This window comes from Hemiscyllium ocellatum, chromosome 42 (assembly GCF_020745735.1).
Source record: "Hemiscyllium ocellatum isolate sHemOce1 chromosome 42, sHemOce1.pat.X.cur, whole genome shotgun sequence".
In the NCBI taxonomy this organism is placed as follows: domain Eukaryota; kingdom Metazoa; phylum Chordata; class Chondrichthyes; order Orectolobiformes; family Hemiscylliidae; genus Hemiscyllium; species Hemiscyllium ocellatum.
In genome coordinates this window covers 15,145,039-15,167,739 of record NC_083442.1, presented here as the reverse complement: position 1 = coordinate 15,167,739, position 22,701 = coordinate 15,145,039, and the positions used below count along the sequence as shown (strand labels likewise).

At 43.3% G+C, this 22,701-nt stretch overlaps 1 protein-coding gene across 3 annotated transcripts in view; it reads left to right on the top strand.

Annotated features, from left to right (window-relative positions):
• si:dkey-24l11.2 (uncharacterized protein LOC100034462 homolog) overlaps window positions 1-22,701 on the top strand; it is a 50,578-nt gene that overhangs the window by 24,317 nt on the left and 3,560 nt on the right. For all 3 annotated transcript variants that reach the window (XM_060853635.1, XM_060853634.1, XM_060853636.1), the window contains exons 8-11: window positions 4,831-4,948; window positions 5,786-5,909; window positions 20,487-20,598; window positions 22,165-22,277. In XM_060853635.1, the coding sequence (XP_060709618.1) occupies window positions 4,831-4,948; window positions 5,786-5,909; window positions 20,487-20,598; window positions 22,165-22,277 (467 nt within the window). The remainder of the gene's footprint in view (window positions 1-4,830; window positions 4,949-5,785; window positions 5,910-20,486; window positions 20,599-22,164; window positions 22,278-22,701) is intronic.

Genomic DNA, 22,701 nt, shown 5'->3' with positions numbered 1-22,701 from the left:
GGTTCCAAATAAAGGAGCCCAACCAGCCATATAATTTACGTAGGGCTAGCCTTGGCAGCATCAGCGGGAGCATTCTCATAGGATATAAGAGATGGGGCAGAACATTCATTTTAATTAATGCTATTCTCCCTAGCCAGGAAGTCGGAAGGTCTCTCCATCGCTGGAGGTCCTGCCTTATCCTTTCCATTAATTGTACAAAATTAGCCCTATACAGCTGATCAAATACTGGCGTGATAAAAATACCTAAATATAAGAAGCCCTCCAGGGACCAACGGAAGGGAAAAGGGGATCCGTCCATTAAGTGGGGTATCATAGCCAGACCACCCATTGGCATGGCTTCCGATTTTGAAAAATTAATTTTATAGCCTGAGAATGCACTAAATGTATTAATAACTTGAATTAGACGAGGCACTGACATTAAAGGATTACTGAGGAATAAGAGAACGTCATCTGCATAGAGGGTAATTTTGTGTTTACCTGTACCAATCCTCGGGGCCGTTATATTAGGATCAGTCCGGATGGCTTCTGCTAATGGTTCGATTATCAGTGTAAACAACAATGGTGAGAGAGGACATCCTTGACGGCAGCCCCTACCCACACTGAAGCCATCCGATCTTAACCCATTAGTAATAACAGCTGCTTTGGGGTCATTATACAATGTTGAAACCCATTTGGTAAACACCTGTCCAACGCCAAACCTTTTCAATGTGTAAAATAAATATGACCATTCAACCCTATCAAATGCCTTTTCCGCATCCAATGAAATTACTACTCCTGGTATCTTTCCCTGATGACAGGCTTGGATCATATTCAAGACCCTTCTGATATTATTGGATGATCTGCGGCCCTTAATAAATCCCGTCTGGTCCTCCTTTATAATATATGGCAGTACCCTTTCTAGTCTTAGTGCTAACATTTTTGAGAGAATTTTAAAGTCTACATTTAGTAAGGATATTGGTCTGTAAGATGCACAATCTTCTGGGTCTTTTCCTTTTTTGAGGATAAGAGAAATATTTGCTTCTTTCAGCGTGGGCGGGAGACAGACCTGACTATGCGCAAAATTATACATATCCATAAGTGGGTTAACCAATATTCCTGTAAATTCTTTATAGAATTCAGCTTGAAAACCATCCGGGCCCGGTGCTTTTCCGCTCTGAAGTTGCCTAATTGCCTCAAGTATTTCTTGGACTGTTAAAGGGGTATTTAGGGCCGACTCCTGTTCCGGAGTCAGGCCCGGGAAGGTCAAATTTTTTAAAAATGACTGCATCCTCCTAATCCTATCTTCACAATCCTGCGATCTATATAGTTCAGAATAAAATTCTTTAAAGGTCGCATTGATCTTTTTATGATCATGAGTCAGGGTACCTGTACTTTCCTTGATGGTCGGAATAGTTTGAGGGGCTTTCTTTTTCTTTGCAAGAAATGCTAAGTATCTACCCGGTTTGTCGCCATATTCATATAATCTTTGTTTTGCAAATAATATTTCCCTTTTAGCCGTTTGAGTAAGCGCGGTGTTTAAAGCTGTCCTAAGAGCTGTAATCCTCTGCAATTTTGTGATAGAAGGTCTATCAGCGTATGCTGTTTCGGCTGCTTTTAGGCGAGCTTCGAGCAGACGCTGTTGCTCTCCCTTCATTTTCCTCTGGGTTGCTGAATAGGAGATGATCAAACCTCGTGCATAAGCTTTGATGGTCTCCCACATCATTGACGGATTGCTAGCCGTACCAGTATTAATTTCTAAAAAAGTTTTAAGTTCTTGGGAGAAGTACTTTAAAAATTTGCTATCTTTTATCAGGAAGGGGTCCATACGCCAATGCCGAGCGGATGTCCCATTGTTCTTTACCTTAGTTTCCATGTATACAGCGGCATGGTCAGAGATTGCTATAGTACCTATTTTACAGGTTGCTATAGAATTTAGAAAAATCGATGGGGCAAAAAACATATCAATTCTTGTGTGACATTTATGTGGATTAGAGTAGAAAGAAAAATCTCTACCCTGTGGATGGAGACATCTCCATACATCTACCAATCCTAATTCTTTATTCAGGTCCGCCAGTTGTCTAGATCTGGGAGATACTCCAGCGGCACTCTTGGGAATCCTGTCTATTTCTGGATCCATAATACAATTAAAGTCTCCCCCTATAATTGTATGACGGGCACCAAAGGCCATCAGTTTTGAAAAAGCTTCCGTTATGAATTTAAAGGGGTGTGCCGGGGGGCAGTACACATTTAAGATCCCATATTCCTCTCCATTTATGAGGGCTTTAATCAAAATATATCGTCCAGATTCGTCTTTTATCTGATTTAGAATTTTCAAAGGGAAGTTCTTCCGGACAAGGATAACGACTCCCCTGCTTTTTGAATTAAAAGAGGAAAAAAAGGCCTGATCAAATCCGCCCTGTCGTAATTTTAAGTGTTCTTTATCCGACAGGTGTGTCTCCTGTAGGAGGGCTATATCAACTCTCTCCTTCTTAAAATTTGATAATATTTTCTTCCTTTTAACTGGCGAATTACTCCCCCTGACATTCCAAGTGCACCACTTAACCGACTGTTCAGCCATAATCATCTGGACAGATCCGAGACCCCTCGGGAGGGGAAACCCTATCTAGAACATCCCGAGCATGGAGCACACAAGATTTACAAAAGTAAAGACTCTCTGATACACTCAAAACAATATAACAAAAAACTCTTTCTAAGTATAAAAGATATAAAACATTCCGAATTGGAGATTTTCTCCCTTGTTCCCAGGGAGCGTCACTTCCTCTCCCACAGTCCATCTTAACTTCTTCCAACCAGTGCCCCACCCTTGACCCAGGTGTTCCTCAATAAAGTGAGGAGAATTCAAATATAATATAAAGCTAGAGTTAACAGTGAACACCCCACCCCCACCCACACCCACATCTAAATATATTTGGGAATATTAATACCATATATAACTATAAGATTACAATCTCAACATGTAATACTTAAATATAATACCACAAAATAACAGGGGAAAGAAAAACAACCCCGCTCCTAAAAACAGAAGTAAAATAGAATAAGGTAACCACCTCTCCCCATCAACATTAACCAAACGCCCCAACATATATATATATATATACATACACACATAGGGAGAAAGATAAGAAAAGATGAAGGGATGTAAACCAAAATAATGGGAAAGGCAGACCAGCGTCCACAATCTCTTACAGTTTATTTAAGAGAGTCCAAGAATTCCTTAGCCTTCTCCGGTGATCCGAAGTTATATATGGATCCTTCGTGGCTAAGGCGTAGCGTCGCTGGATATCGTAAGGAGTACTGAATATTTAAGTCCCTTAAACACTTCTTCGCCTCATCGAATGCCTTCCTCTTTCGGACCAAAGCTGGGGAGAAGTCCTGGAACAGCATGATCCTGGATCCTTTGTGGGTCATAGCTTGGAGATCTTTTCCCAGATTTCTTGAGGCTTCCAGGAGCATCTGCCTCTCCCTATAGCTCTGCAGCTGGAACAGGACCGGGCGTGGGCGCTGGGTTGAGCCGGGCCCACGTACTGTGACCCGGTAGGCCCATTCTACCCTTACCTGGCCTGATCCATTATGCAGATTTAAAAGTTGTGGCAGCCAATGCTCTTCGCCTCCTACCTGGCAAACATCTCCTCAAAGCTCATCTTCGTTGGTAAATCTCCTGAAGTAGCTGAAGACACCTTTGTTGCAGCTGAAGAGGGAGAGGGTGGGGGAGGGGTCCCTGCTTTCTTAGAGCCGCCTGTTCCCTTCCCTTTACTCATTTTCCAGCTAGTATTAAACTATTTAAATGTACTAATAGGTAACTATTTAAGGTTAACAACTATTATAAATGGTTTAGTGAGTGTGGTGGGGGTGGATAACCCACTTTGCCCAAGTTTTGGGTAGAGCACTGTGGACTCAGTCTTGCTGGGTCGCCGCCATCTTGGATCCCCCCATTGCTCCACTGTTGAGGGCCCTGTCTTTAGAATCTCTGGCTTTTCCTCCTCCTCAATTCTGTGTCTTTCTACCTTGCTCTCTTCTTTTAGTTCGCTTCTTAAAATGTGCCTCGCTAACTTAGCTCTTGTTCATCAGTCCTAAAGTCTCCTTGTGAGACTTGTGTTAATTTTTATTTAATAACACTGTGGGGCCTTTGACTAATAGACTGTATATAAATGCAAGATATTGTAAATGTAGGCTCACACCAGTTTTCACATGCCTGTTTTTCCTTCAGACGATCACTGCTGACAAGTTAACCAGTAGAAGACAGTGTCTTTCAGATGCAGTGCATTCCTGCTGGATTAGAACTGTGCTTAAAGCTAATGGTATACTGAAAACAGAAAGCTTGTTCACCTAGGCATCTAAAGCCAAACACTAATGATACCATGAGCAATAACCAGCCATATATATATATATATATATATAGGCAGCCACTTTTAGCTGTCCCCAATTGGAGCCCTGCGCGTCTGAGGCCGAGAGACTGATCTGTTTTACACAGGATGTTGTCCTTCACATTGTGGACTAGCGACCAAAAAGATTCCAAATCAATTATTAAGAACACATCTTACTCACTCTGCTAAAGTTGAACTGAGTTTTTAATTGATTTGAAAAGTCTAGCAATTGAGAGATGAATGGTGTTAATATTCCTACAAATGGCGTAGTTCACTATTCTTTAACTGTTCAAATCATTTTAAAGGTCTGAAAGTTTGCACTGTAAAATTAAGGATTGTTTTTAACCGCTGGTTTGCCAAATAAAAGATTTGAGAATTCCTCAGAAAGAGACTTAGACTTCCACTCCACAAGTTCTTTAACTATGCCTGACTGCGTAAGTCTTATTGTTTCTCTCTGATTATTTAGGGCCTCTCTTATGGCCGATACAAGGAGTTAAACTGCTTGCAATGTCATGTAAAACTCAGTGTTATGGTGGAAGCTACACAGTTTTACCAGATCCATGACCAATCACAGGATGAAACTGGTGAGTTCAAAAATGATGAAACTGGTGAGTTCAAAAATGATGAAACTGTCTTTGTTAGACAGACAACCGTGGGGTCAGGGGTCCAAGGAGGCTTGATGTGAGATAACATTGATTCAGTGTATAGGTGTAGAAATCTGTACAGAATATTCAGGACGGAAATGGTCATTTCACACGAGTCCATGACAGCACTTGTGTCCAATTGGAACCTCGTTCACTTCCCCGACTCCTTATCTTTACTCATTTGTCAGTGAAGCCCTCTTTTCCATATGTATTTATAACTCTTGTCCCCATCCTTACCACCACCCTTAGTAGTAATGAATTCCATATTCTCACTGCTGTCTCAGTAAGGAAGTTTCTTCCAATTTCTCATTTAGATTTCTTGATGTTAACCTTAAATTAACATCCTCTAGTTATGACCTTCATCCCAAGTAGAATCGTTCTTTTTGCGTCCAGTCTACTAAACACTTCATAATTTTAAAGGTGTCAATCTTCACCTCTCAGAAACGAGAGCTGACCTTCCCAGATGGGTAATCTGTGCAGTTCTGTTTATAACCTAAAGGAATTTTAAGTTAAGTTTAACCGCAAGGAGCTCCTCTGTTTAAAGTTTAATTCAGGAATAGACTGTTATCTGATATACTAAGGATGCATCAACCTAATAAGAAAGGAACAGAGCTTGCTGTTTACCAGGGTCTGGAGAGGTTCAGATTTGGCCTCTGATAGGGCAATAAATTCTAGGTCTGAATCTCCCTTGCTCTGCTTTCATAGTTTGTAATTCTGAGTATCTGTCACTTCAAGAATGTGCAGTAATCAGTTTTCTGTTCTAATCTATCACTGAAGATGCTAATAATGCAGTTCATCGACGTCGGAAGAGACAGCCAGCCGGACCTGTTATTCAGTATGGGAAGCCCCTGCCTGAGTTTGGTACCTGTATGCACTACAAGAAGAGTTTCCGCTGGCTAAGGTAAGGGTGCATTGCCAATCACAAAACTGAACCTCATAGGATATTTCAGGAGGGGTGGGGTGGGGGCAAAAATGTGGATAGTGTTCATTTGAATCTATTCCTGAGGAATGCAAAAGGGAATACTATCCTTTCCTGGGGTGGGGTGGGTGCAAAAATGTGGATAGTGTTCATTTGAATCTATTCCTGAGGAATGCGAAAGGGAGTCCTGCAAGCTCCCCTCCAAGCCCCACGCCATCCTGATTTGGGAATATTTGCCAGTTTCTCCTGTTGCTGGATCAAAGTCATGGATCGTCCTCCCTAATAGCACTTTGGGAGGCTCCTCCCCACTGTTTCAAGGACAGTTGGGGATGGGCAGTAATTACTGTCCCAGCCAGTGACAGTCACGACCTGTGAAAGCATATGTTAATCTCAATCGATGGCCATTACATTATCCAGGGCATCGTCTGTAAGGAAGGAAATATTGGCCTTGGAAAGAATGCAGGACAGATTCGCTAGAATAATGTTGGACCTAAAAGGGTTCAATGACAGCCTTGCACCATCTTGATTGCCTTGAATATAGACAATTAAGGGCACTATAAGTGTATCCTTGATCATAATTAAAGGATCTAATAGAAATTCCTTCCTGTGATGGTGCGGCTAATCTGCTCGGAGTTAGTAAAATCTGGAACCCATTCCCATACCCTCTCTCTAAAATATCTGTCAAGGCTGAGGATAAATGCAAATTTCAGACCAAAACTAAGTCAACTATGGTTTAGTAGTGGGATTAATGGTTATGAAGCCAAAGAAGTTGAGGAACAGACCAAGGGGGCTGATGACCTACTCCCGAGTCTTGAATACTTTGCTTCAATATTCACTAATGAAAGGGACCTTGTCTTATGTAAGGATGGCCTGAAAAAGGTTGATATGCTCAAAAAGAGTTGATGTTAAGAAGGAGGATGGGCTGGCAACTTTGAAAAACATGAGAATAGATAAGTCCCCTGGGCCAGACGTGATATACCCAAGGTTACTTTGGGACATGAGGGAAGAGATTACCGCATCTTTAGCGATGATCTTTGCGTCAGCACTGTCTACTGGAGTAGTCTCAAATAATTGGAGAGTGGCAAATGTTATTTCCTTGTTCAATGTTATGTCTCACAAGCCTTATTGAATTCTTTGAGGATGTGACATAACACATTGATGAAGGTAGAGCAGTCGATGTGGTGATTATGAATATCACCAAGGTGTTTGATAAGGTTCCCTATGGAGGCTCATTCAGAAAGTAAGGAGGCATGGGATACAGGGAAATTTGGCTTTCTGGATACAGAATTAATTAGCCCATAGAAGACAGAGGGTTGTAGTCACAGATGAGGTGCCAGAAGACTGGAGCTTGGCTAACGTGGTGCCACTGTTTAAGAAAGGTGGTAAGGACAAGCCAGGGAATTATACATCAGTGAGCCTGACCTCGGTGGTGGGCAGTTTGTTGGAGGGAATCCTGAGGGACAGGATGTACATGTATTTGGAAAGGCAAGTATTGATTAAAGATAGTCAACATGGCTTTGTGCATGAGAAATGATGTCTCACATACTTGATTGAGTTTTTTGAAGAAGTAACAAAGAGGATTGATGAGGGCAGAGCAGTAGATTGTGATCTATATGGACTTCAGTAAGGCGTTCGACAAGGTTCCCCATGGGAGACTGATTAGCAAGGTTAGATCTCATGGAATACAGGGAGAACTAGCCATTTGGATACAGAACTGGCTCAAAAGTAGAAGACAGGGTGGTGGTGGAGGGTTGTTTTTCAGACTGGAGGCCTGTGACCGGTGGAGTGCCACAAGGATCAGTGTTGGGTCCACTACTTTTCATCATTTACATAAATGATTTGGATGTGGGCATAAGAGGTACAGTTAGTAAGTTTGCTGTTGACACCAAAATTGGAAATGTAGTGGACAGCAAAGAAGGTTACCTCAGAGTACAATGGGACCTGGACCAGATGGACCAATGGGCTGAGGAGTGGCAGATGGAGTATAATTCAGATAAATGTGAGGTATGCATTTGGGAAAGCAAATCTTAGCAGGACTTGTACACTTAATGGTAAGGTCCTAGGGAGTGTTGCTGAACAAAGAGACCTTGGAGTGCAGGTTCATAGCTCCTTGAAAGTGGAGTCGCAGGTAGATAGGATAGTGAAGACGACGTTTGGTATGCTTTCCTTTATTGGTCAAAGTATTGAGTACAGGAGTTGAGAGGTCATGTTGCAGCTGTACAGGACATTGGTTAGCCCACTGTTGGAATATTGCATGCAGTTCTGGTCTCCTTCCTATCGGAAAGATGTTGTGAAACTTGAAAGGGTTCAGAAAAGATTTACAAGGATGTTGCCAGGTTTGGAGGGTTTGAGTTATAGAGAGAGGCTGAACAGGCTGGGGCTGTTTTCCCTGTAGCGTCGGAGGCTAAGGGGTGACCTTATAGAGGTCTATAGAATCATAAGGGGCATTGATAGGATAAATCGACAAAGTCTAGGATGGGGGGGGGCATAGGAAGGGCATAGGTTTAGGGTGAGAGAGGAAAGATATAAAAGAGACCGAAGGGGCAACTTTTTCATGCAGGGGGTGATATGTGTATGGAATGAGCTGGGTATATGAATAGGAAGGGTTTGGAGGGATATTGGCCAGGTGCTGGCAGGTGGGCCTAGATTGGGTTGGGATATCTGGTTGGCATGGACGGGTTGGACGAAGGGTCTGTTTCCATGCTGTTCATCTCTATGACTCTAGTAGATGGAAAGTGTTCGGCCTCGAGTTCAGTGACCAGTGATGTTCCACAGGGATCTCTGCTTTGTGATTTTCATAAATGATTTGGATGAGATTGAAGAAGTGGAAGAGTGGGTTGGTAAGTTTGCCGATGATGTGAAGGTTGGTGGGGTGATAATGCAGAGGGCTGTTGTAGATTGCAATGGGTCATTGACAGGATGCAGAGCTGGGCTGAGAAGTGGCAGATGGTGTTGAATCTGGAGAAGTGTAAAGTGATTAATTTTGGGAAGTGGAATTTGAATGCTGAATACAGGGTTAAAGGCAGGATTCCTGGCATTATGGAGGAACAGAGGGATCTTAGGTTCCATGTCAACAGATCCTTCTAAGTTGCCACCAAGTTGATAGGATTGTTAAGAAGGTGCATGGTGTGTTGGCTTTCATTAGCAAGGGGATTGAGTTTAAGAGCCGCAAGGTTATGCTGCAGCTCTATACAGCCCTGGTCAGACCACACTTGGAATATTGTGTTCAAGTCTAATCGCCTCATTATAGGAAGGATGTGGAAGCTTTAGAGAGGGTGCAGAGGAGATTTACCAGGGTGCTGCCTGGACTGGAGGGTGTGTCTTATGAAGAAAGGTTGAGGCAGCTAGGGCTTTTCTCATTGGAGTGAAGAAGGATGAGAGGTGACTTGATAAAGGTGTACAAGGTGATGAGAGGCATAGATAGAAGACTTTTTTCCAGGGTGGAAATGGCTATCATAAGTGGGCATAATTTTAAGGTGATTGGAGAAAGGCTGAGGGGAGATGTCAGAGGTAGGTTCTTTACACAGAGAGTGGTGGGTGCTTGGAATGCACTGCCTGCAGTGGTGGTAGGGTCAGATACATTAGGGACATTTAAGCGACTCTTGGATAGGCACATGGATGATAGTAAAATGTAGGGTATGTAGGTTAGCTTGATCTTGGAGTAGGATAAAAGAATGGCACAACATCAAGGGCCAAAGGGCCTGTACTGTTCTTTGTTCTGTGAAAGACCTACTACTGCTAATGCACCTTGGAAGGGTTTAAACTAATTCAGCGGGGGCGTGGGAACCTAAATATAGCTCCAGTGTACAGGAGGTTGAGGGTAGTGAGGTCAGAAATAAGGTTTCAAGATCGCTGGATTGTACCAGCAGACAGAAAGTTGGATTGAAGTGTGTCTGCTTCAATGCCAGGAGCATCCAGAATAAGGTAGGTGAACTTGCGGCACAGGCTAGTACTTGGGACTTTGATGTTGTAGCCATTTTGGAGACATGAGTAGAGCAGGGACAGGAATGGTTGTTGCAGGTTCTGGGGTTTAGATGGTGGTAAAAGAAGGGGAGGTGTGGCATTGTTGGTCAAGGACAATACTATGGTGACAGAAAGGACTTTGATAAGGACTTGTCTGCTGAGGTCAACCTTTTCGGAGTTTTCTATAGACCTCTAAAAAGTTCTAGAGATGTAAAGGAAAGGATATCAAAGATGATTCTGGATAGGAGTGAAATTGGCAGGGTCGTTGTTATAGGGGCCTTTAACTTTCCAAATGTTGACTGGAAATGCTATAGTTGGGTACTATAGATGGGTCATTTTTTTGTCCGTTGTGTGCAGGAGGGTTTCGTGACACAGTATGTGGACAAACCAACAAGAGGCAAGGCCACATTGGATTTGGTACTGGGTAATGAACCCGGTCAGGTGTTCGATTTGGAGCTCAGTGAGCACTTTGGTGATAGTGACCACAATTCGGTTCCGTTTACTTTACTGATGGAAAGAGTTATAGCTGGGGGAAATGCACTTATGAGTCGATTAAGCAAGATTTAGGATGCATAGGATGGGAGAGGAAATTGCAGGGGATGGGCACAATGAAATGTGGAACTTGTTTAAGGAACAGCTACTGTGTGTCCTTTATAAGTGTGTACCTGTGAGACAAAGTAGGCGAGCAAGGGAACCGTGGTTTACTAAAGAAGTTGAATCTCTTGTCAAGAGGAAGATGGAGGTTTATGTTCGGATGAGACGTGAAGGCTCAGTTAGGGCGGTTGAGAGATACAAGTTAGCCAGGAAAGACCTAAAGAGAGAGCTAAAAAGAGCCAGGAGGGGACATGAGAAGACTTCGGCAGGTAGGATCAAGGAAAACCTTAAAGCTTTCTATCAGTATATCAGGAATGAAAGAATGACTAGAGTAAGATTAGGACCAGTCAAGGACAGTAGTGAGATGTTATGTGTGGAGTCCAATGAGATAGGAGAGGTGCTAAATAAATATTTTTCTTCAGTATTCACACACGAGAAAGACAACATTGTCGAGGAGAATACTGAGATCCAGCTATTAGACTAGACGGGATTGAGGTTCATAAGGAGAAGGTGTTAGCAATTCTGGAAAGTGTGAAAATAGATAAATCCCCAGGCCTGATGGGATTTATCCTAGGTTTCTCTGGGAAGCCAGGGAGGACATTGCAGAATCTTTGGCTTTGATCTTTATGTTGTCATTGTCTACAGGAATAGTGCCAGAACAACTGCAAATGTTGTTCCCTTGTTCAAGAAGGGGAGTAGAGACAACCCTGGTAATTATAGACCAGTGAGCTTTACTTCAGTTGTGGGTAAAGTGTTGGAAAGGATTATAAGAGAGAGGATTTAAAATTGTCCAGAGAGGAATAATTCGATTAGGAATAGTCAGCACAGTTTTGTGAAGGGTAGATCGTGCCTCACAAACCTTACTGAGTTCTTTGAGATGGTGACCAAACAGGTGGATGAGGGTAAGCGGTTGATGTGGTGTATATTGATTTCAGTAAGGTGTTTGATAAGGTTCCCCATGGTAGGCTATTGCACTAAATACAAAGGCATGGAATTGAGGGTGATTTAGCGGTTTGGATCAGACATTGGCTCGCTGAAAGAAGGCAGAGGGTGGTGGTTGATGGGAAATGTTCATGGGAAATGTTCATCCTGGAGTTCAATTACTAGTGATGTACCGCAAGGATCTGTTTTGGGGCCACTGCTGTTTGTCATTTTTATAAATGACCTGAATGAGCGCGTAGAAGGATGGGTTAGTAAATTTGCGGATTACACTAAGGTCGGTGGAGTTGTGGATAGTGCGGAAGGATGCTGCAGGTTACAGAGGAACATAGATAAGCTGCAGTGCTGGGCTGAGAGGTGGCAAATGGAGTTTAATGTGGAAAAGTGTGAGGTGATTCACTTTGGAAGGAGTAACGGGAATAGAGAGTCCTGGGCTAATAGTAAGATTCTTGGTGATGTAGATGAACAGAGAGATATCAGTGTCCATGTGCATAATCCGTGAAAGTTGACATCCAGATTGGTAAAGTTGTTAAGAATGCATATAGTGTATTAACTTTCATTGGTAGAGGGATTGAGTTTTGGAGCCATGAGGTTATGCTACAGCTGTACAAAGCTCTGATGTGGCCGCACTTGGTGTATTGCGTACAGTCCTGGTCACTGCATTATAGGAAGGATGTGGAAGTATTGGAAAGAGGAGATTTAGTAGGAGGGAAGGTTGCCTGGTGCGGAGGCCCTCCTCTCATTTGTCTCTCCACCCTTCAGGCACTCTGCCTGTATTCCTAATGAAGGGCTTTTGCCCGAAACATTGATTTTCCTGCTCCTCGGATGCTGCCTGAACTGCTGTGCTTTTCCAGCACCACGCTATTCCGGAATCTGGTTTCCAGCATCTGCAGTCATTGTTTTTACCTGGTGTGGAGGGAAGGTCTTATGAGGAAAGGCTGAGGGATTTGAGGCTGTTTCGTTAGGGAGGTGGTTAAGAGGTGACTTAATGAGACATATAAGATAATCGGAGGGTGAGATAGGGTGGACAGTTGGAGTCTTTTTCCTCTGATGGTGATGGTTAGCATGAGGGGGCATAACTTTAAATTGAGGGGTGATAGATATAGGACAGATGTCCGAGGTAGGTTCTTTACTCAGTAGTAAGGGTGTGGAAAGCACTGCCTGCAACAGTAGTGGACTCGCCAACTTTAAGTGCATTTAAATGGTCATTGGATACATATATGGATGATAATGAATAGTGTAGGTTAGATGTGCTTCAGATTGATTTCACAGGTCGATGTAACATCGAGGGCCAAAGGGCCTGTACTGCGCTGGAATATTCTATGTTTTACTGTTGTAATTTTTAGATTTCAGTAAATCTATTGTCAGTAATTCAGTAAATCCAATAATCGACAATTACAGAGAAATGACCACTGCCCGTGGTTTTATTGTTCTCTTTGGACTTGTTTCGGACTTCCTTTTCTTTCACAGGATGCAGGCACTACTGGCAGGTCAGCATTTATCACCCGTCCCTAAATATTCTGCAGAAGTGATGTGCTGCTATAGTCCGTGTGGTGTAGGTGCTTTTATAAAGGAAGTTTCATCAGTAGCAGTGAAGAAACAACCATGTTGTTCTAATTCAGGATTGTGTGGCTCTGAGGGGAGCTTGCTCGAAGCTCACCTTTCGTGAGAGAACTTGGGGATGGGTCATTCCCTGAACAAATTTAAGAAACTCCAATCTGCCATTCTATTCTCTTCTGCCTATGAGTCATCTCATTCCTTGATAATGTTACCACATGACCCATAAGCATTTTTTACAATAGCTTCTTGTGTGACCCTTTCATCTAATTCTTTTTGAAAATCCAAATGCACTGGATTTCCCCATGGTTTACTCTCCCACTTAGCAGATTTGTCAACTATGATATGCTGTGTTGAGTGAACCATGCCATGATTGTCAAGTTCCCTGATTCTACATGTCTCATAATAGATGCTGGACTTTCCAGTGCTGCTGTCATGATGCCAACTGGTCTATAATTCCCTATTTTGTGTCTCTTGCATTATTTGCTCTTCAGTGACATTATCTGAAAGCATAATATTAGTTTCCACTTGTATTTGAACAACACGCAGGTCTCCCACACTGTCACTCTCTTTCAAATAGTTAATTGTTGATAAATAGTTTGATCATCCAGTACAAAATATCAGTCGGTACGTTCCTCCAATTAAATATTAAGACGAGCAGAGTTAGAGCGCGCTCATTCACTGCCATGAGCCCTGTTCCCTAGTTACTGACTCCATCGATCTCCATAGCAACTGTTTGAGAATGACCCAGACTGTTTGACCAGCTTTTGTGTTGTTCTTGACTGTGAAATTAATTTTCAGCCACACACTTGTGTTATCTCTAAGACTGCCCATGTCTCCGTTCCTGACATTGCCTGACACCATCCCTGTTGTTTAAACTTGTGAATTAGGAGCAGGAATAGGCTATCTTGTTCCCCCAAGGCAGTTCTGTCATTTAAGTAAGATCATTTCTGACTGAAAACTGCCTAACCTCAGTAACCTTTCACCCCTTGCTTATCCAACATTGCCTTAAAATGTTCGGAAAGCTGTCTTTTCGGGAAAAGAGTTCCATAGACACTCAACCCTCTGAAAGAAAATGTTTTCCTCATTGCTTTAAATGGCTAATCCCTAATTTTTAAAGTGACTATGTGTTCAATTTGAATAGAGACTCTGTGTTCAAGAGTCTCCCATGAGATTAAATTCCTCTCCCCCTTGTCAGGGCCCCCTCAAGATTTTATATATTTCAAATCAAGCGACCTTTTGCTATAAACTCCAGGCCTTGCCTGGAAAACCTTTACTCATAAGACAGGCTGCCTATTTCAGGTATTAGTCTAGTAAACTTTTCTCTGAATGCCTTTTCAGGCATTTGGAGTACTTGAGATGTAGTCTGAATTAGTTTAGTCATAAGACAGGCTGCTTATTCCAGGTATTAGTCTAGTAAACTTTTCTCTGAATGCTTTTTCAGGCATTTGGAGTACTTGAGGTGTAGTCTGACTAGCGCCTGTATAACTGATGCATAACCTTCTACATTTGTACTTGATTTCCCTTGCAATAAACAATGCTATTCTGCCATTCTATTAGCTTTCCTAAATAGATGCACCATCTGTATACTAACCCATATTTTTTTAGGACACCCAAATCCCTCTGCATCTCAAGGCTGTATAATCTCAGCATTCAGACAATATGCTTTTTCAATTTTTCTGCCAAAATTGACAGCTTCACATTTTTCAATGTTATTCCTCGTTTTCCAGATCTGTGCCTATTGTTTTGAACAGACTCTTTACGTCCACTTCTCACTTCCTTTCCTTCCTATCTTTGTATCATCTGCAATTTTAGGAACCGTACCTTTTACTTCTTCATTGACATCATTCATGTAAATTATAAAAAGGTTGAGTTCCCCGAACTGATCCCGGTAGTGTAAAATGTGTTAATCTGAAACCAGAAAATAATCGAGTGAAATCTTCTTTCTGTTTCTTGTTATCCAGCCGGTCTTCTATCCAGGCTAGTATGTTACCTGCTCCACCGGGAATTTCCCATATCCTTCGATGTGGCACCTTATCAAATGCCTTTTGGAAATCTAAGTGCAATAAGTTTCAATCTGCAGTTTGAAAGGGAGAGGGTACAATCAGAAGTGACAACATTTCAGTTGAATAAAGGGAACTATGGAGCTATGAGGGAGGAGCTGGCCAAAGTTCAATGGTGCAATACCTTGGCAGGGATGACAGTGGAGGAACAATGGCAGGTATTTCTGGGTATAATGCAGAAGATGCAGGATCAGTTCATTCCCAAAAGGAAGAAAGATCCTAAGGGGAGGCAGGGGTGGCTGTGGCTGACGACAGAAGTTAAGGACCATGTAACAACAAAAGGGAAAAAGTATAACATAGTAAAGGTGAGTGGGAAATCGGAAGACTGGGAAGTTTTTAAAGAGGATAACTAAAAAGGAAATACGCAAGGAAAAAAACTAAGGTACGAAGGTAAACTGGCCAAAAATATAAAGGAGAATAGTAAAGGCTTTTTTAGGTATGTGAAAAGAAAAAAAATGGCAAAGACTAAAATTGGGCCCTTGAAGACAGAGAAACGGATAAATTGATAATAGGGAACAAAGAAATGGCAGGAGAGTTGAATTGATACTTTAGATCTGTCTTCACTGGGGAAGACACAAGCAATCTCCCAGATGTAATAGTGGCTGAAGGACCTGAACTGAAGGGAATTTATATTAGGCAGGAAATGGTGTTGGAGAGACTGTTAGGTCTGAAGGTTGATAAGTCCCCGGGGCCTGATGGTCTACATCCCAGGGTACTGAAGGAGTTGGCTCGAGAAATCGTGGATGCATTGGTGATCATTTTCCAATGATCTATGGATTCAGGATCAGTTCCTGCGGATTGGAGGTTGGCTAATATTGTCCCACTTTTTAAGAAAGGAGGGAGAGAGAAAACAGAGAATTATAGACCAGTTAGTCTGACCTCAGTGGTGGGAAAGATGCTGGAATCTATTATAAAGGATGAAATTACGACACATCTGGATAGCAGTAACAGGATAAGTCAGAGTCAGCATGGATTTATGAAGGGGAAATCATGCTTGACTAATCTTCTAGAATTTTTTTGAGGATGTAACTCTGAAAATGGACAAGGGAGATCCAGTGGATGTAGTGTACCTGGACTTTCAGAAAGCCTTTGATAAAGTTCCACATAGGAGGTTAGTGAGCAAAATTAGGGCACATGGTATTAGGGGCAAAATACTGACATGGATTGAAAGTTGGTTGGCTGACAGGAAGCAAAGATAGTGATAACGGCTCTCTTTCAGAATGGCAAGGTGACCAGTGGCGTGCCGCAAGGATGAGTGCTGGGACGGCAGCTTTTTACAATGTATATTAATGATATAGATGAAGGTATTAAAAGTAATATTAGTAAATTTGCTGATGACACAAAGTTGGGTGACAGTGTGAAATGTGAGGAGGATGTTAGGAGAATATAGCATGACTTGGGCAGGCTAGGTGAATGGACAGATGCATGGCAGATGCAGTTTAATGTGGATAAATGTGTGGTTATTCACTTTGGTGGCAAGAACAGGAAGGCAGATTACTACCTAAATGGAGTCAAGTTAGGTAAAGGGGCAGTACAATGAGATCTAGGTATTCTTGTACATCAGTCAATGAAAGCAAGTATGCAGGTACAGCAGGTAGTGAAGAAAGCTAATAGCATGCTGGCCTTCATAACAAGAGGGATTGAGTATAGAAACAAGTATAGAGACCATACCTGGAATATTATGTGCAGTTCTGGTCTCCAAATTTGAGGAAAGACATTCTGGCTATTGAGGGAGTGCAGCGTAGGTTCGTGAGGTCAATTCCAGGAATGGCGGAACTATCTTACGCTGAAAGATTGGAGCAACTGGGCTTGTATACGCTTGAGGTTAGAAGGCTGAGAGGGGATCTGATTGAGACATATAAGATTATTAAAGGATTGGACAATCTGAAGGCAGGAAGCATGTTTCTGCTGATGGGTGAGTCCCACACCAGAGGACACAGCTTAAAAATAAGGGGAAGGCTACTTAGAACAGAGTTGAAGAAAAACTTCTTCACCCAGAGAGTGGTGGGTGTATGGAATGCTCTGCCCCAGAGGGCTGTGGAGGCCAAGTCTCTGGATACTTTCAATAAAGAGTTGGATAGAGCTCTTAAGGATAGTGGAGTCAAGGGTTATGGGGATAAGGCTGGAACAGGATACTGATTGAGGGTGGTCAGCCGTGATCATAATGAATGGTGGTGCTGGCTCGAAGGGCCGAATGGCCTACTCCTGCATCTGTTATCTATTGTCGTGCCTTTGGATTAGTCAAATTGAGAGGTAGCAAGTGCTCCTGCCGAGTCTTCTACATTTTACCCTCTCTAAATGTGAGGATGTCCAAATCTCTGCAGCACTTGCACTAAGTTCAGTTCAGCCTTGCCACCAGAGCCTGCTGACCCAAACTGATTCCTAGACAAGCAAAGAGCTGTCTGTGGACTGGCCGCTCCCATTTCTGATCTCCCTGCGCCTCACACTTTTAGAGATGTCTGCGCTCTTCGAATTCTTGAACGTTCTCAATTTTAATCTCCATCATTGGTGGTCATGTCTTCGGTTGCTTGGGTGTTGAGCTCTGTAGTTGCCTCTTTTTAACTCACTCCTTCTTAAACCTCCCTCCTTTCACCAAGCTTCTGACCACCTGCCATAGCATCACCTTATAACATTCTTCTTATGGAGTATGTCAGAATGTTTCCCAATATTAAAGGAACTGCAGCACAACAAGTTTTGTTTCTTGCACCACAGGATTGCATTTGCTACTTTCCAGTCCCTGGGGATCATTCTAAAGTCTTGAAGATCAAGACCAGTGCATCCAGTGTTTTGTTTTCCTCCATTTCCTATAAAATTCTCGTTTTAATGTCCATGTCTGGGAAATCTGTTGGTTTGATCATAGAGTCACAGAGATGTACAGCACGGAAACAGACCCTTGGGTCCAACTCGTGCTTGCTGGCCAGATAATCCCAACCTAATCTAGTCCCATTTGGCATCACTTGGCCTATTCTTGTTTAACAGTGACTGTGCTGATTTCAAAAGGTTACTATCATGCCTCACTTTCTGGCTGTTGCTCACTCTTCGAGACTCTCTGCTTGTTGATGCCACCCTCAAGGGAAGAATATAATGCCAGGTCAGACGGTATTTCCTCCACAAGTGTCTGACAAGTGGTCAACCAATAATTCACTCTCCTGCACATCCAATGTATTGATTCCCATTGTAATACATCCAGGTGATTGGAATAGATAGTTTGCTCCTTGTGGGATTATTTTCAGCCCAAACTCTTGGTTATAAATCACATCATTCAGATTGCGAAAGCAGTTGAAAAGGCATATGGGATCGTGGATTTTGTGCATAAATGCCAACCAAGAAAATCCTTTTATAAAATACTGGTTTAACCTCAGCGAGAGTATTGTCTGATTCTGGGCATCACACTTTGGGAAGAATGTCAGGGCATGAGATAGGGGCATGAGAGATTTACAAGAATGATTCCAGGGAATGAGAAACCACAGTTACAAGATTGGAGAATTGTGAAGAGAATTTGATAGTAATGCTGATAACCAAGAGGGATCGACAGGGAGAAACTTCCTCAAGGTGGATGGATTGGAAACCAGGGGGTGCTGATTTGAGTGGATTGGCAAATTGAGTAGTTAGGATCTGGATTGCACTGAGAGTGATGGAAGTAGATACAATTGTGGCTTCCGTAGGGAAGTGGATAAGCACCTGAAGAGGACAAAAATGGCAGGATTGCAGTACAAGACAGCACAGCACTGCATCCTCTGATAAACGTAACAGATGAAATGAGCTGGAGAATACTTTAAGCTCTCATTCCGGAATGTTGTATCATCTCTCGGATCTAATCTTTACGCATTGAGCAGCTTGATTTTTTTTCCCTCAAAAGGAATGTCTGCTCCAGCATTCTGTGCTGAGGTTGGTATGTATTATAAAACAAACCGACAACAGAAATTGCTGGGGAAACTTGGCAGGTCTGGCAGCATTTGTGGAGAGAGAAACAGAATTAACGTTTTGAGTTTGTGAGCCGCTTTCGGAGGTAGAGGCAGCTTGGAAAAGCTGGTGACATTTATGCTGATGTTGGGAGTGGGGCATGGTAAAGGTATTAGAGGATAGGTGGAGAAGGAGCCCAGAGAGAGAGAGCTCACCTCTTTCACCACTCCAACCTGTCCCATAATCATCAGCATAAATACCTTTATCCAGGCTGCTGTTAGTATTGAAGAAGGGTCACTGGACTCAAACCGCTAACTCTGTCTTCTCTCCACAATGCTGCCAGACCTGCTGAGTTTTGCCAGCTATTTCTGTTTTTGTTTGTTTCAGATCTCCAGCAACCACAGTTCTTTGTTTTAGAACATAGAACACAGAAAGATACAGCACAGTACAGGCCCTTCAGCCCTCGATGTTGCGCCGATTCAAGCCCACCTAACCTACACTAGCCCACTTTCCTCCATATGCCTATCCAATGCCCGTTTAAATGCCCATAAAGAGGGAGAGTCCACCACTGTTACTGGCAGGGCATTCCATGAACTCATGACTCGCTGAGTAAAGAATCTACCCCTAACATCAGTCCTATACCTACCACCCCTTAATTTAAAGCTATGTCCCCTCGTAATAGCTGACTCCATACGTGGAAAAAGGTTCTCATGGTCAACCCTATCTAAACCCCTAATCATCTTGTACACCTCTATCAAGTCACCCCTAAACCTTCTTCTTTCCAATGAAAACAGCCCCAAGTGCCTCAGCCTTTCCTCATACGATCGTCCTACCATACCAGGCAACATCCTGATAAACCTCCTTTGCACCCGTTCCAGTGCCTCCACATCCTTCCTATAGTATGGCGACCAAAACTGCACACAATACTCCAGATGCGGCCGCACCAGAGTCCTATACAACTGCAACATGACCTCAGGACTCCGGAACTCAATTCCTCTACCAATAAAAGCCAGTACGCCCATATGCTTTCTTCACAGCACTATTTGCCTGGGTGGCAACTTTCAGAGATCCGTGTATAGTTTTATTTTGGTATGTATTCTTGTAAATACCCAGTTATAGCTGAGTAGGCAGGCATGAATGGAGAATTACTCCTAAATCAAATCTGAAATGAGGACCAAGGGCAAATCAACATCCTCTTTGGCACACACTCTGTAGCGATAACTATTCGGTCACCTGCTCCATCTTAATCTGTTTTTAGTAGCTACCATTCGACTGAAGGTTGGCCTCAAATTAGCTCCAACAGAGAGACTAACGATCTCCTCTACTGGAGAGACAGAATTTGAGTTGAATCCACTAGCTGGAGGGTACAAATTCTTAAAATGGAGCCCCATCACATTGCACCAATGTTTCTTGAAGTTTGCTTGCATTGCTGGAGTTGGGGAGCTCAGAACATGTGGTAAGCAGGGTGGTTGTATCTGCCTGCCCTCTGATCTCACTTAGCGATTCTATAAGGCTGATCCTTTGTGCTGATTGGTTTCAGATTTCCATGCTGTGGTAGAGCGTATCCATGCGATGTGTGCCATGACGATGACCAAGACCATGTGATGGAGATGGCCAGTCGAATGATCTGTGGGTACTGTGCAAAGGAGCAGGTGAGCAGGCGATCTCCTCTGCTGGAGGGACAGAATTTGAGGAGTTAGCTGGAGGGTATGAGCATCACTGGCTAGGCCAGCATTTATTGCCCAGAGAGCAGTTACGTTGACCACGTTGCTGTGGGTGTGAAGTCCCATTTAGGTCACACCAGCTAAAAACAGATTTGCTTGGATGGGTATATGAATAGGAAGGGTTTAGAGGGATATGGGCCGGGTGCTAGCAGGTGGGAGTAGGTTGGGTTGGGATATCTGAACGGCATGGACAGGTTGGACTGAAGGACCTGTTTCCAAGCTGTACATCTCTATGACCCTAAAGGACATTACCGTTGGAGTTTGGAGAGGGGGGGGGGTTGTGGAAGTGGAATCTGATTGAAACTTAGAAGACTGAGAGGCCTTGATAGTGTGGACATGGAGAAGATGTTTCCGCCAGTAGGAGAGACGAGGACGTGAGTGAAGGGATGACTCTTTAGACTGAGATGAGGGATTCCTTCAACCCAGGGGATGGTGAATTTGTGGAATTCGTTGCTGCAGAGGGCTGTGGATGCCAAGCCATTGAGTGTCTTTAAGACACTAATAGGTTCTCCTTCACCTAAGGGGATAAAGGGATAGGGGGAGGAGACAGAAGAATGGACTGGAGAAACCTATCAGCCATGATTGAATGGTGGAGCAGACCCGATGGGCTGAATGGCCTAATTCTGCTTCTATATCTTATGGTCTAACCGAGGTGGTGATATGTTTGCCATCTTTGTTCCACGTTTTCTTTATTGAGTGGAAATTTCACCATCTGCCACAGTGCGATTCAAATCCATGCCCCTAAACATTAACTTGGGATTCTGGATTACCAGTCCTGTGACATTACCACGACATCACTGTGGCTAGAAAGAATTTGACCCTAAATTCTCTTTCCCCCTCCAACCTCCAGCCTGAAATCAATGTCCCTTCACAGGAAGCAGCTCTCCAGATTGTGTACTATTCTGCAGGGAGGGAGATGTGTGAGGAGCTCCTGAAAGCTGGTTGCTGGTCACTCTCTCGGTGAGTGATTTAGTGTCGGCTATGCCTCAGTGGATCATTGCACACCCTCCTGAATCACATGGCTGTCAGTTCGAGTTCCACTATTGGCTAATGCTCCACTGTGGTACTGAGAGAGTGCACTATTAGGAGGTCACCGTTACATTAAACAGAGGTATCATCTAACCCAATTCAAAGATACGTCCTGGCAGCAGATTTATCTGTCAGCCACCATCACTGAAGCCACTGCTGTTAGAGAGAGTTCGCAGTTTGTAAATTAGCTGCAGCAGTTTGGTACTATTACTACAATGACTCAGCTTCATACTCAGTGGTGGGGGGGATCCAGGTTATAAATAGGAGCATTTTAACTTCACGGCGGCCAAGTGAAATTTGTGATTTTTTTTATCTCCTGGATTATATTGATCACTTTGACACTATGTATTTTGTTTGATGTTAAGGTTGTGTCAGTCAGTGTAACTGATAACTGAGCTATTGGGTTTGCGTGTGTGAAAGGTGCCCTGATTAGCATCAGGTTAATTTCAGGCTCCCTCTTTCCAGCCGTACAGCAACGGGAAGCCCTGCATTTCCTGCAGAGCCATGATGACAAAAGGCTTCCACACCAGTCACTGGGAGGGAGGTCAAGGCTGTCGCAACCGAATCAAGATGAGTCAGTAAGTGTCCTTCCGCTAATCTCCTCCAGGATATCTCCATCCCCTTCACTTCCATCCTCCTTCCCTGCTGCTGTCTCTTCCCCCGCTCATCTGCACTCCCTCTCCTCTTTCCCAGAGTTTCTTTCCTTAGTGGCATTCACTTCTTTATTGGGAATATTGCCTGTGATTTCCCTAGTGAACCTGCTGAGAACTGGATCTGGCCTTGTGCTGTGGGCAGGTGCTGGCGCGCCAGGCACTGGGGATGTTGGTTGTGCTATGTTTGTTGTAAAGGACGTGCCCTGGGCTGCTCCAGCCTCTAGCTGCGATACCCTCTCGAGAAGGAAGGAAGGAGGTTGAGCCAAATACTCCTTTTAATGTATCCTCCAATTGGATCACAGAATGGGGAGTGCAATTATTTTTTAAAATCCATCATTGCTGGGGTGTG